General features: G+C 39.2%; 1 protein-coding gene across 5 annotated transcripts in view; it reads right to left on the bottom strand.

The window, feature by feature from the left end:
* The window catches only part of LOC104600776 (uncharacterized), a 34578-nt gene extending 20303 nt beyond the window's left edge, over positions 1-14275 (bottom strand). For 3 of the 5 annotated variants that reach the window (XM_088893442.1, XM_088893440.1, XM_088893441.1), the window contains exons 1-2: positions 13910-14275; positions 13563-13695 (exon numbers count right to left, since the gene is read on the bottom strand). Coding sequence is in view for 3 of the 5 variants with exons in the window: in XM_088893440.1 (XP_088749566.1) it covers positions 13563-13695; positions 13910-13941 (165 nt within the window). In the remaining 2 variants the exon portion in view is untranslated. Of the gene's footprint in view, positions 1-13562; positions 13697-13909 lie in introns of those variants that run through there. The other 2 variants (XM_010263915.3, XM_088893443.1) reach the window with 2 other exon arrangements.
* Positions 14276-15082: the final 807 nt, after the last annotated feature.

Genomic DNA, 15082 nt, shown 5'->3' with positions numbered 1-15082 from the left:
ATTTTCCAATTGTATGCAGGAGGATCAAGCTTGTTAGGGGCTTCTTCAAGATCAAGCTTGTTAGAAGAGGATGGAGAATCAAATAGTAGTGATGATGATGATGAAAATGTTGAACTTGATGATATGTTTTAGGTATTATAATAACATATATTTCCATTATTTATTTGTCATTTGACATGATAACAAATTACATATGTAACATGGGTACTGAATTTATCTCTTATTTTCTTTTGTAGGATGGCTTGGAACTTGGTAGTTGGAATGTTCAATCTTGTTGGTGAATTCAAGAATGAATGGAGATGGCTAGAAGCCTAGAACATGTTTTATTTGATATGGTCATATGGGCAATGAAGTCTTTTATTTTATTTTTTAGAATGGCTTGGAACTTGAGAGTTGGAATATTCCATCTTGTTGGTGAATTCAAGAATGGATGGAGAACATGTTTTATGGATTTTGTTTGTCTTATTCAGATTATTTTTTTATGACTTCGGAGGAACATGAACTTGAAGTTATATGAATTTAGTTTTAGTATGTGATGCTATTCGTAGGAATATGAACCTATATGATTTGCTCTTATGTGTTTTATTTCAGGTTTGCCTTGGTTGTATAGAAACAACCAAACAACAGGGAATATATTAAACAACCTTAAAGAAGGTTGTTGATTTACTTGATTGTAAGAAAAAAATGATGAAATTAAAATGGGTTATGTGATGTTCATTTGAATAAATTTTTTGATTTAAGAATGTAAAATTGTGTTTATTTAAATAGGGGAAAAAAACATCGGAATTAAAATAGATAATGTAGAGAAAAATTTTAATTTCTTTTATTAGGTCGGGCTTCGGGCTTTTTATCAGGGCCGGGCTCGAGCCCAAGTTCTAGGCTCGTTGGTTAGGCCAGGCTCGGGCTCGGGCCTAACATTTTTCCGTTAATGAAGACTAAAAGCCCGGCCCATGAACAAGTCTAATGGTGAGGGACTTTTTACCAGCTTGCAGGGATGTCAGGTAAGGGGATCCACTCTCACCCTTCCTTTTTACCTTAGTAGCTGATGTGATTAGTAGGATCATTACTAAGGCTGACAGTGAAGATGCCATTAGGGGTTGGAGAATAGGGAGACACCAAGTCCCCGTCACCCACCTTGAGTTTGCAGATGACCTAATGATTTTTTGTGAAGGAAGTTTTAGCGAAAAGGTAGCAAACCTAAAGGAGCTAAACAAAGGATTTGAAAGTATTTCTAATTTGAGTGTAAATTTGGAAAAGAGCTGCATAGCGGGTATAAATTTGGAGGTAGGGGAGGTCGAGGCTATTGCGGAGTGTCTTAAGTGTTCCACCTCTGCTTGGCCTATGTCATATTTAGGGCTTCCTTTAGGGGCAAATCCTAGGGAGAGTAGATTTTGGACCCCAGTGATAGAAAAGTTTGAGAAGAGATTAGCCTCATAGAAGAGGAATTATATCTCTTTAGGAGGGAGAATAAACCTAATAAGAGCTACCTTGGCTAACTTTACCTATTTTTTGTCTATTTTTAGGATACCAGTTAGGGAAGCTAGGAAAATGGAGAAGTTGATGAGAGATTTCTTATGGGAGCCGGAACAAGAAAAAAAGGATCACTTGGTTAATTGAGAAATTGTGTGCAGAAGTAAAGAAGAGGGGAGTTTGGGACTTGGGAGGGTAACTAGAAAAAATCAAGCTCTGTTAGGGAAATGGTTGTGGCGATGGCCATTAGAAAGAGAGAGATTGTGGCATGAGGTGGTGGGAAGCATTCATGGGAGGTCAGAGAATGGATGGGATGCTGGTGTATCAAGGCAAGCTAACCTAGTAGCATCTTGGAAGGCTATTCACAACACCCTTCCTCAATTCCTCAATTTTATCAGGTATGAAGTTTGTTCTGGCAACTCTGTCCTTTTTTGGGAGGATATTTGGGTAGGAGACACACCTTTAAAGGATTTGTTCCCTTCGCTATTTTCTGTTTCTTTGTACAAAAAAGAGGTGGTCTCAAAATTTGTCTCACCTTTTGGAACACCCTTAGATCCTACTTGGGATTTTGGGTTTCACAGAGGACTTGGGGTTGATGAAATTGATTCTCTTTCTGTTTTGCTTGGTTGTCTTAATCAGGTTTGTTTAGATCCCTCCAAGCCCGATAAGAGGGTTTGGACTCCTAGACCCAATGGAACCTTCACTTGTGCTTCTTTCTTTAAGTCCATCTCTCAACCTTCTACTCACCAACCCTTTCCGTCAAAAGAAATTTGGTGCAGGCCAGTTCCCCCAAAAATTATGGCGTTTTGTTGGGAAGTATAACATGGGAAAGTAAACACTCTAGATAACCTACAAAAGAGAAGACCTTTCCTTTGTATTTCTCCTAATTGGTGTATCCTCTGTAGAGCTCACGGTGAGGATTGTTACCACCTATTAATATCTTGTCCATTTTCTACAGACCTTTGGGCTTGGCTACTTTTGTTGTTTGGGGGTAGTTGGAGTCTACCAGCAGAAGTTCACATGCTCTTCAACCATTCTACCTTTTATTGGCCTACAACAATAGGGAGAATTATGTGGAGATGTGCTCGTGCTGCCTTGATTTGGACTCTTTGGGAAGAAAGGAATATTAGAATGTTTCAAGAAAAGGAAAGGAGCAGTCAGGATTTGAAAGACTGTGTGTTAAATAGGGCAATACCTTGGCTGAAGACCTTGGAAATCTTTCATTAATTCTCCTTTAATGACCTTTGGAGAAATTGGTCAGCAGTAGCGAGGTGTTCATCTCTAAAGAACAAATCAATTACAAGCTGGTCTCCTCCATCCGAAGGCTCACTAAAGTTGAACTTTGATGGAAGTAGCATGGGTAATCCAAGATTATCCGAAATGGGGGGTGCTTTGAGAAATGAGAAGGGAGAGATTTTGTTGCTCTACTCAGGCCCCTTGGGAATTGGGGACTCCATCAGGGCAGAACTTTTAGCTGTTGTACAAGGGGTGCAATTTGCAAACCAGCTGGGGGTACAACACCTAATAATCGAGGGGGATTCCAAAGTGGTGGTGGGTTGGTTGAAAAATCCTGAAGAGGCTATGTGGCGTTACAAGAATGAAATGAAGAAATTTAGTTGGTTGACAAAGAATATGTTGGTCACTGTACAGTGGGTGGGGAGATCAGCAAATACTTTGTCAGATGTGTTAGCTAAGAAATGGGTAAATAGGGAAGAATTATTTTGGGCTCAGTTGTGATTCTTGCTTTTCTTTCCTAGTTTACTTGTAAGGTTCAAGGAGGGGCTGCAGCTCGCGCCTCTCGCTGGGATGTTGTATGAACTCACTCTAAATTTGCTTCTGAAAACAAGGAAAGTGAAGAAAGATCAGCTATGGCGCAGCTGGCAGTAGTAAAGGCAGAGTTTGAAAAGTATGGGAGGTTACTAAATCACCTGGAGACCACTATTTCAGCTTCCAACCCTTCAGACAACACCTCATCATCCGCATGTTCTCACTCAGGTACTCGTGCTTCTGCAAATCATGCTACAATTTCAGGTAATCATAAAATCCCTTGGATTATTGACTCTGGTGCATTAGACCATATGACCAGTTTGTCTAACCTCTTTTGTTCATATCAACTCCTATCTGCTAGAGAGAAGATATCCCTTGTTGATGGGTTCTTGCTCCCATCTCTAGCAAAGGAGATATCAAGGCCTTTGACACACTTGTTTTATCCTCTGTTCTTCATGTCCCCAAGCTTAATACCAACATTTTATCTGTTAGTAGTTTAACTAAATCCATGAATTGTAGCATAACCTTTTTTCCTACCCATTGTGTTTTTCAGGACCTGAAATCCCAGAGGACAATTGAAAGTGGCCAAGAGGTGAATGGAATATACTTGTTGGACAGACCTGATAGGAGTCTTGAACCATCTAATGGAGTTGCTTTGGAGTCTGTTTTGTCAAAGCCTATTGATAGAGTCATGCTATGTCATTTACCTTCATTGTGAGTCTTGTGAACTAGCAAAGCATTGTAGACATTCTTATTCAATAAGCAATAAAATATCTATTTTTCCTTTTCATATTGTGCACTCTGATGTGTGGGGGCCATATCATTTGCCTACTATGGAAGGTTACAAGTATTTTATCCTCTTTATTGATGATTATTCTCGCTATACTTGGATTTATCTCATGAGATCCCGGGATGAATTACCAACTATTGTGCAAAAATTTCATAAACTTATCCTTACCCAGTTTAACACCCGAATCAAAATATTCCGATCTGATAATGCTAAGGAATATTTTGAGAAGTACCTCTCATCCTACTTTGAGACCTTTGGGGTTATTCACCAGAGTTCTTATTCCTACACTCCACAACGGAATGGAATAACGGAAAGGAAGAACCGCCATGTGGTTGAGGTTGCTAGATGCCTCCTTTTTGCATCTCATGTTCCTATTAAATTTTGGGGGGATGTTGTCCTTACTACCACTTTTTTTACCGTATGCCTTCTCGAGTTCTAGGTTTCAAGACCCCATTTAGCCTTCTCTTTCTGGATGAGGATCTCTTTTTTCTTCTTCTCTAAGTTTTTGGGTGCACCTGCTATATATATGTTCATAATCATCAAAGACACAAATTTGAGCCTAAGGCACATAAGTGCATTTTTCTAGGATATGCCTCCACACAGAAGGGATATTGTTGTTTTGATCCGATTCGTGGCACCCGCTTTGTCTTTAGGGATGTCACTTTTGCTGACTCTATTGCTTCCTTTGGTAGTCTTCTGTTGCCTCTCCTTCCACTGTGTCTACCTCATATGTTCTTGCTCCCCTCCTCCCCCAGCTCATCCACCTATATTTTCCTCACATCTTGTTCTCCAAGGGTGGTACCAAAGACAAAGATTCAAGCATGGACAAGTTGTTTTCACTCCTTCATCAGAGCCTCTTGCACCTCCCATCACAACTGAGGTAACAGGTCAGCCTTCCTCTGACCCACCTGCCCCCTTCCAGACCTTGACCTTCCTATTGCCCTTTGCAAAGGCAAGCAGAAGTGTTTAGCACATTGTATCTCTAAACATTTTCCTACAACGTTCTATCCCCTACCTATTATTCTTTTCTTGCCTCTGTTTCTACCTATGTGATTCCTAGGTCTCTACCAAAAGCCTTGTCCGAACCTGAATGAAGGGATGCTATGATGACTGAGCTAGATGCTTTGCATAAGAACCATACCTGGGATATTGTGGATTTGCTTGAAAGGAAGGAACCAATGGGTTGTAAATGGGTATTCACTATCAAATATCATTCCGATGGCACTATTGAGAGGTTTAAGACTCAATTGGTTGCTAAGGGTTACACTCAGATGTATGATATTGATTACCTTAAGACTTTTGCTCCTGTGGCTAAAATGACTTCAGTTCGAGTTTTGTTGTCTCTAGTTGCTACTTTTGATTGGCCCCTTCACCAGTTTGATGTCAAAAATGCCTTCTTGAATGGAGACCTACATAAGAGGTCTATATGTCTTTACCTCCAAGGGTGTATGGAAAGGAAATGCAAGGGAAGGTGTGCAAATTGAAGAAGTCTCTTTATGGTCTCAACTCTCAAACAGTCCCCTAGAGCCTAGTTTGAGAGATTCAAAGCTGCCATTGTTTCTTTTGGTTATACACAGACTCAATCTGACCATACTTTGTTTGTGAAGAAAAGTAACTCTTTGGTGACTTTTCTGATTGTTTATATTGATGACATTGTGGTTACGGGTAATGAAACTTAGGAAGTGATTAAGCTCAAAAGATTTCTTAACATTGAATTTGAGATAAAATATTTGGGGGATCTCAAATACTTCTTGGGAATTGAAGTTGCCAATCTAAGGATGGTATCTTCATTTCTCAACGCAAGTATGTTCTTGATATCCTTGTAGAGACTAGTAAACTTGGTGCTAAACCGGCTTCCACCCCTATAAACATAAACCATAAGCTTTCTGCTACTGATGGTGAATTGTTGACTAATAGGGGAGTGTTCCAGAGACTGATCGAGAAGTTGTTATATCTCTGCAGGACTCGGCCAGATATTTCCTTAGTAAGTGTTATTAGTCAATTTATGCATTCTCCCAGAAATACACATTTAGCAGCTGCAGAAAGAGTTTTGTGCTACTTGAAAGGCACTCCAGGGAAAGGTATTATGTTTGCCAAGCATGGACACATGAAGCTAGAGGCATACACTGATGTTGAGTAGACCTGTTCATGGGTCGGGTAGCCCGATGGCCCGGCCCAGCCCGCACCCCGATCGGGCTTGGTCATGTAATTAGGCCCGCGGGCCTGACCTCGGGCCTAACACAGTAAGCCCGACTGTGTTTCAGGCCGGGCTCGGGATTTGTCAAAAAAGCTAGGCCCGAGCCCGGCCCGGCCCGATTCAGCATTATGTATTTTATAAAATACATAATGTGTATTTTATATATTATATAAAATATATAAATAATATAATATTTATTGAAATATATATATTTATAATTTAATATATACATTTTTTATTTTTTTCTTTATAATTTCTCTCTATTCAGCCGCTTCGGTAGTAGTAACAGCATGGGTTAAATTTCGGGCTCGGACCCAGGCCCGGGCTTCGGGCTTTTTATGAGGGTCGGACTCGGGCCCAAGTTGTAGGCCCGATGGTCGGGTCGGGCTCGGGCTCAGGCCTTAAAAAAATCTGTTAATACAGAGTAAAAGCCTGATCCAAGCCCGGCCCGGCCCGGCCCATGAACAAGTCTAATGCTGAGTAGGCCGGATGTATTGATGATAGGAGATCCACCTCAGGATATTGTGCTTTGGTGACAGGGAACATTGTCTTATGGAGAAGTAAGAAACAATTTGTAGTTGCCAGATCCTCAACTTAAGCAAAGTACAGGGCAATGGCACATGGAGTGTCAGAAATATTGTGGTTGAATATCACTTTTGGGAGAATTGGGTATTGACTATGAAAAGTCAATGATGCTCTACTATGATAACTAGGCAGCTATCAACATTGCACATAATCCTGTTCAACATGACAAAACTAAGCAAATAGAGGTTGATAAACATTTCATAAGGGCGAAAGTTACTTCAGGGGAAGTTTGATTGCCATTTATTGCTTCAGAAGAGCAGTTGGCTGATGTTTTAGCCAAAGGTATTCCAAAAGGAAAGCTGACACACTATATAAGCAAGCTAGGCATGATTGACATCTATGCTCAGCTTGAGGGGAGTGTAGAGAGACTGGGCCGAATGGGCCCTAATATTTGTTTTATGTTTAAGTAGTGTTCTATCTGTTTTATGAGTTAATGGGTCTTTCTTAATGGGCCTGTTAATCTCTTTTTAATTTCTTTTAAGCTCTTGCTTTGCTGGCCGCCCACTTAAAGGGCAGCCTTGTAATTAGCATAATTTATTAAGATTAATAAAAGATTAGTGAAAGGAGAGAGAAACCCATCGAACTCTCTTCTCCTTTCTCTTCTTCTATTCTGCTGTAACCTTCTTTTTTCTTTCACTTTTCTTATTTTTTATCAGTCTTATATCAGATTTGAATGACAGATTCACATCTATAGTAATGAAATGAAGATGTGGATCTACAACAATGAAAAGAAAAAATTTCAGATGGTTCACTTGGGACATGGATGTATCCTTTAGCTGGTGTAAGCGTAGTTATAATTCCTTTGCTGATACACTAGCCAAACAAGTGTTGGGATGACAAGCTCTTTTCTAGGCACAATTGTAAGGAAAGGGTGCTATTAAGGGAAGAGATACATTGATTTGTCTCTCATTGTCTTTAATGTGTACATTTACTCATTGTACTACCATCTTCTTGCCACCTCAGCATGGGTGGCTGGATGTTTGTCACTTAATTGTATGCCTATTTTGCCTTCAACTTGTCCTGAATTACTGCTTTGTAAACTGGGTTAGCATCAGTTTAAGACAGACCGAATCGGGTTCATAGCCTTTTTAAATCTACACTTACACTAGGTATATATATATATATATATAAAATTACAAATATAAATATATTATCTAAATACATAGTATTTCTATACATAATACACCTCATCTCTCATGATGCACCTCTCACATGACTTTGACAAGAGTTGAGATTAAACTATAATTAACTAAGGGAAAAGGCCCCGAATTTCATGGATTGATTCATGAAATTTCCTTCAAAGGTCATCTGCTCATTGAGCACTTCAAAGGAAACACTCCTGTTTTCAATTTTTTTCCTATTTTTCCTTCTTCCCAAACAGGTCCAGTAAACTCTGCCTCATAAGCCAAGTTCTTGCCTTTCCACCGGCTAAATAAAGTATACAATGATAAGTTCCTACTCTGCCCATGAATAGGAAAGGTTACCCAATGATAAGTTCCTACTCTGCCCATGAATAGGAAAACTGCAGTCATCTAGTAATGACACAATTGGTGAGGAGATGATTGAAAGACTTTTTGTCTTTCAAGTACAAAATACACACATGAGGTAAAATAAAAAGTTGTCTTATCCTCTTCTTTTGCTGAATTTAATAGGCATCGATCTGCCCAAAAATAGTTTTCCACACAAAGAAGGAAATTCTGGGTGGGACAGATGAGAGCCAAAGTCTTCAGTTAAATGAACCAATACAGAATTAACAATTACATTCATTACACTCAGCATCTCACTGCATGAGCTACTCCTTTCATTACATTCTTGTTCTGTTTTTATTTATTTTGTTTTCATTCAAAAAAGGCCTGTATCAAATAGTTTTTTTATACCTTTGATAAGGTATAAGGGTTTTTAACCTTTGTTCAGATGGATGAAGAAATTGAGATCCTAAAGATGGAAGGAAATTCTTGAAGATAGAAGGACTTAAGCTGTTACATAAAGACTATGAAGAATAATTTCACATTCTAAAGGAAACCCTCCAGAAAGTTGGTTTATTATGTGCAAATTTTGATCTACAATGCGATCCTCTTGCACATGAAGATGAAAAAAAAAAGACATTGGCATGCTAGAAGAGGCCAAATAACAAGAATCAACTATTGAGATTATTGTTTACTACTCTTTCAATGATATACCCATCATTGAGGAAGATATGTTTCACACGGTCCTCAAAGATGTGAAAACTGATTCTAATCACAAGAACACCTTTGAAAGTTCTGAAGGCACTTTATTCAGTTATCAAAGATGTTCAATTCCAGCTAAATTTTGGAGTACCATGTTGAGTACTGTTCTCATTCAGATTCTAGAGTTTGGGTTCTAAATCAGTCAAGGCCCTTCTCTTGCAAATCCTTTTTGAATTCTCTTATTGCCACCTCCTCTTCTCCCTTCCCTGTCAAGGAGATTTGGTTTAGGCCCATCCCTCCTAAAGTCAATGCTTTCTGTTGGGAAGTATTCCATGGCTCCACTAATACATGTGGCCTGCTTCAGAGAAAAAGACCAAACAGGTGTTTGTCCCCAAATTGGTGTTCCTTATGTAAGCTGAACGGTGAGACTGTCTTTCATCTCTTAATCTCCTATCCTTTTGCTAATTATGTCTAGGAGTGGTTTTCCTTTTTGTTTGGATGCAGCTGGACTCCTGCTAATCTGGAAGACCTCTTTAGCTCTCACATTTTCAGGTGTTCTAAAAGGAGAGGCAGAGTTATGGGAAGATGCACTAGAGCAGCAGTGGCTTGGACAATTTGGGAAGAAAGAAATCTGAGGATCTTTGGTGATAAGGAAAGAAGCTGTGACTAAAGTGATAACTTTAAGGATGGCGCATTGGGTGAAAGCATTAAAACTGTTTGCTGATTTTAAGACAAAAGACTTCTTCAGATCATGGGGCACAATTGCAAACACTACATCTAGAAGATCTATTGTAAGTGAATTCTGGTCCCCTCTGGATGCTAGGTCGAAGAAACTAAATTTTGATGGTAGCCGTTTGGGAAATCCTGGCCCATCGGGTATTGGTGGGGGTAGTAAGGAAGAGAATGGAAATATGATAGACATGTTCTCAGGTCCTATTCAGCATGGTGATGTGGTGAGCTCAGAACTGAAGGCAGCAGTATATGGTGTTGATAAAGCTAAAGAATTGGGGATTAACAGGTTGATTATTGAAGGGGACTCAAAAATTGTTGTAAACTGGCTGAAGAAAGGAGAAGGAGTAATTTGGAGGCTAAGGAATGAGCTCAGGCGCTTCAAGCAGATTTCTAAAGACATGGTGATTCAAATAAGATGGATTAGGAGATCAGCTAACAGCATTGTTGATGGTCTAGCTAAGCAAGGAGTTCAAAGACAATCTATGTTCTGGGCTATGTTGTAGTTAGTGGGATTTCCTTTGGGCTATCTTTGGGGCTGGGTTGTAATTAGTGGAATTGTCTTTTGGGCTATACTTGGGATTATGTTGTAATCAGTGGGATTTCCTTTGGACTTCTTGTCTGCCCACAACTTCTTGTTGTACATGATTTTTTAATTTAACGAATCTTTTTCTGTGTTGCTGATAAAAAAAAAATCATTAGAGGGATAGAATCCAAGATCTGCCCCATGATTCATGTGTTAATCTTAACTCTATACCAACATAGTGCAATGCATGGAGAAGGAAGCGTACTATTAACTGTTAAGAAGTAGAGAAACTAGCTTTGGGGGGCCGGTGGTGGAGAAGTGTGAAAAGAAACTAGCTTCCTGGAAAAAATGTTAACTGTCAAAAGGGAGAAGACTCATTCTCTTAAAGGCCTCCCTAGCAAATCTACCAATCTATTACTTTTCGGTCTTCCAAATTCCAACTAAAGTGAGAAACCTCTTAGAGAAAATCCAAAGAAACTTTCTTTGGGAAGGAGGGGAGAAAAGAAACCACTTGGTAAGTTGGGACCAAGTGAGTAAGCCGAAGAAGGAGGGAGGATTGGGAGTTGGACATCTAAAAGAGAAAAATACCTCTCTTTCGAGCAAATGGCTTTGGATGTTCCCTATTAAGTCCAATGCTCTTTGGGCAGCTGTCGTCTCAAGCAAATATGGAACAAGTGCAAATGGGTGTGATAGCAATCTTCATTTGAACCAGGTAAAGACTTCAAATCCTTGGAAAAGTATAGTCTCTTCACATTCTTTTTTTCCTTCCTTTCATTAGATATAAAGTGGGAAATTGTACTAAAATAAAATTCTGGAAAGACCTCTGGTGGGGGAACTCCACCCTAGCATACTCTTTCACTAGACTCTTCAATCTCTCTTTAGATCAAGACTCAATTGTCTCCTCTTGTCTTCCTGACCTTCCTGTTGATAATAATTTGAACCTAAACCTCAGAAGACCCCTAAGGGACATAGAGATATCAGACCTCATGGACCTCTTTCACACCATTAAAGAAGTCTACACCTCTCGTCTCTCCATTGACGCCCAAGTGTGGACCCTCCACCCAAAGGATGATTTTTCTTCCAAATCTATGTTCAAGGCTCTAACAGCAGATGAACAAAGTTCCTCTTTCCCTTTCAAGAAGATATGGTGCAGTCACATTCCATCAAGAGTCTGTTTCTTTGTATGGGAAGCATGCCTACAGAGAATAAATACCTATGACCTTCAGAAAAAAAAGTTTGGGAAGATCTTATATTTCTCCTCATGCCTTTTTGTTATGTCTTAGAGAAGGTGAATCAGCTGATCATCTGCTTATCCACTGCAAATTCACTCAAAAGATTTGGTGTCACTTCTTAAACCTGGCTGGTTACAATTGGGTTTTTCCAAAGCATATTCAGGAATTTCTTCATCAGTGGCAAGGTTCAGGCCTAAGCAAAAGAGGTAAAGTTTACTGGCAAACAGTGCTACATGCAGTTCTGTGGGGAGTTTGGGAGGAAAGAAACAAGTGTTTATTCGACAACAAAATCAGATCTCTTGAAGAGTTAATCTCAGATATCTACTTTCATTGTAATCTCTGGACTGCTAATTCAGAGTTGTTCCAAGGACTCTCTCTCAATGATCTTAACAGAAATATCCAAACAGTTTTGTTTCTTCCAATCAACCCTCAATCATCCAGAGACCGCATGTACCTCTTAACGAAGGAGGGATGACTTTAAACTTTGATGGAAGTGCTGCAGGCAATCCTGGTATAGCTAGGATTGGGGGTATTTTGAGGGACGAACTGGGTAACATCTGCTAGGTTTTCAGTGGCCCAATTGGCTATGCTGACTCAACTAAAGCTGAAGTGATGGCTGCTCTCACTGGAATCAGAATAATAAAAAGATTGGGCATTCAGAACTTATCTATTGTAGGAGATTCAGCTAATACCATTAAGTGGCTGAAGGATAAGGAGGGGTGTCTTTGGAGGTTGAGTCATTATCTGGCTGAGGCAAGAGACTCAGTGGAAGACCTAAATGCAAACTTGCTGTGGATACCAGGGGAGCTGAATCATATTGCAGATGGATTAGCTGAAATGAGCAAGACTAGAAAATCTGTACAGCAATAGGCTTCCCCCCTTGTAATCTTTTATTTAGCTGTTTCGGATTATTTTACTGTAGTGCATCCGCTCAAGTACTCTCTGCTTATTTTAATGAAATCTGGTTAACCTTTTCTCAAAAAGAAGTTGAGAACAATTTGGGATCCTAGTGGAGCCTAGATCTTCAAGACAAGATCTTCCCTAAGAAGGGTGGATGTTACGTGTCCAGTAGCTAGTTTCTTATTTTGAACCTCTTTAGTAGTTTGTGGTTAAGTGAATTAGTGGGATATTATGTGTAAGATGTCTAGATAAGCAGTCAGTTGTGTTGAGCCCCGATTAGCTGGAGACAAAATTGTACACACCGGGCCGGGCTACCTATCACGAGTGAACACGCCAGTGTTCAGTACAGATGGGGCCCACAGTGAACACTGGTATGTTCACTCGTGATAGGTAGTCCAGCCCGGTGTGTGCAATTTTGTCTCCAGCTCATTCGGATGCAGTTGTGTTAGTTTCCTAATTGGTCTATATATTTGTCTTGCAAGTGATCAACTATTAATGAAGAAGTAATTCACTTGAAAAAAAAAAAAAAGTCTCCATGTAGAGAGCTTTAGGAGGTCCAGCTCCCTTGAAGTGGTTATCATCCCATCTCTCATATATTCTATTTTTATTTGTTTTTTCATTCAAAAAAGGCATGTACTAGAAATTCTATTTACTACCTAGGGAGGTTCCTATATAACATATTCATCCGTCCTGATTGGGAAAGAATTATTTTGCAATTTACATATTTTCATTTAGCATATTTTATGAAGGATGTATCTGTCGTCAAAAGAAATAAGCAGGAGCAAACAAAACGCAATGGTGGTTGCCAACTGGTTAGCATGTTTTCTTAAATAACGTTTTATTAGTTAGGAATTTAGGATCTCTGACCTGTTTACTGGCCACTAGACTTCGTCTGGAGATGCCATTAAAATATTATGTATGTTGAAGCAAGTTGAATACATCTCGTCATAATCACAAATCAGAATAATTCATCTCCAACAAAGAATACACAATTACAGGCAGAACAGCTTATCAATTACATTTGAAATATTCAATATGATAAACAAGAAACAGATGCAAGATAGACAACGAGGAAATTAAAAACTAATAATAATGAAATATAATTGATAGCAAAGATCAACTTCTCACCAAAATCTAAAAGTCTCCCAGTAGACACACATAAAAAACGCTGGTGGTGAGTTAAAAGTTTAAGACATACCCGGATTCTAGCAGTCTGCTCCTGTCCAGACTCAATAAGCTTGGCCAATTCTCTCTTTAACTGCTTCACCTGCGCATCTCTCTTATTCTTTAGAAGCTTCAAACGAGATGCCGCAAGCTTCAAGGATGTCTTGCTGCACCACACAACAGAAATCAATAAATAGGTGCAAAATCACAAATAAAATCAATCTCTAACAACAAAGCCCTAGAATTCTACAATTCCTTAATAAAACCACAGAACCTTAATCATTAACAAATTTTGGACAAGAACTTGTACAGACATGCATACATAACTTACAGGGAAACAGAGGAACTTAAAATAGGATCTCAAAAGCAGATAAAGGTTACCATTTCGCGGCCTTGAAGCTCCTATGAAGCATTATTCGGTAGGAAAATGATCAGAGGTTCCTGTCCTGAGTTCCAATTTTAATTTGAATGGTTCGATCAATCAAAAAGACCTTCCTTCGTCTGGTAAAAAGATTTACATCTAGGGATCTGCGACGGGGAATTGGAAGAAGAATAAAAATAAAATTGATCGATTCGATTCGATTCGAGTAACGAAGTAATCAAAATGAAAAACAAAAAATTGCCGCGGTTGACTTTATTTCAACAATCTCTCTAGTTCCTACGACTATTCTATTCGATTACTTGTGGGTGGATCTCACGAGTCATCGTGGAAAAGTGAAGCGCTGTCATGGCGCCCGTGTCATTACTCCTTATTGTGTGCGGTTCCGCGCTTTTAGTCCTTGATACATTGATCCGGTTCTGAAAAGAAAAACCACGAGAGTGCGGTCGAACCCTCCTAGATCGGGTACCATAAACATGGGTTTGATTTCAGTGGTGATCGGCCCGGTCTAGAGGCCTAGATCCGGTCAGGTTTGGATTGTTGGATGCTATAGACCGGCCCAAAAGGACGTCCTCAGACTGGTTTATATTTATACTCTTACTATCGTCATCAAACTCGTAAAAGTATGCAGATGATTGTCTTATATTTGGTAAACTATTTTCCCCGCTAAAACTATTATCCCTGCTTGAAAATAAAAGAGATTTTAAATAAATTTGCTGAGGCCTTGGGTCAATACCCAGACTTTTTCAAGTCAGCTGTGAATTTCTCTAGAAATATTCCATAAAAACTCCAAAAGATTATGTGCCAAGGGTTTTAAAAGTTCCCATTGATAAGGAATCAAAATTTTATTTGGTAGCTCTGATTATTCAGGGAAGAGTCGCATAAAAAAAAAGTACTTTCAGCTATTTAAGGGAGAAAGTTGATGCAAAATTATCGGGATGGAAAAAATCTCTCTCTTGCGGGTAGATTAGTTTTTATTGATTCGGCAATTTCCATGATGCCCCAGTTTATTATGAGAAATCTCAGAATCCCAGGAAATGTTATAAAATATACTAATAAATTCAAAAAAAAAATGTGGAACAGTTCAAATGACAAGAAAACCGACCCACCTAATGAAATGGGATAGTGTTTTCTCCCAAAAAAAATAGGGTGGGCTCGGCTTGAAAAAGCTTCAT

Source organism: Nelumbo nucifera, chromosome 8 (genome assembly GCF_055504915.1).
Source record: "Nelumbo nucifera cultivar China Antique chromosome 8, China Antique-T2T, whole genome shotgun sequence".
Lineage (NCBI taxonomy): Eukaryota > Viridiplantae > Streptophyta > Magnoliopsida > Proteales > Nelumbonaceae > Nelumbo > Nelumbo nucifera.
The sequence above is the reverse complement of the archived record's forward strand: the minus strand, read 5'-3'. Positions and strand labels throughout refer to the sequence as shown.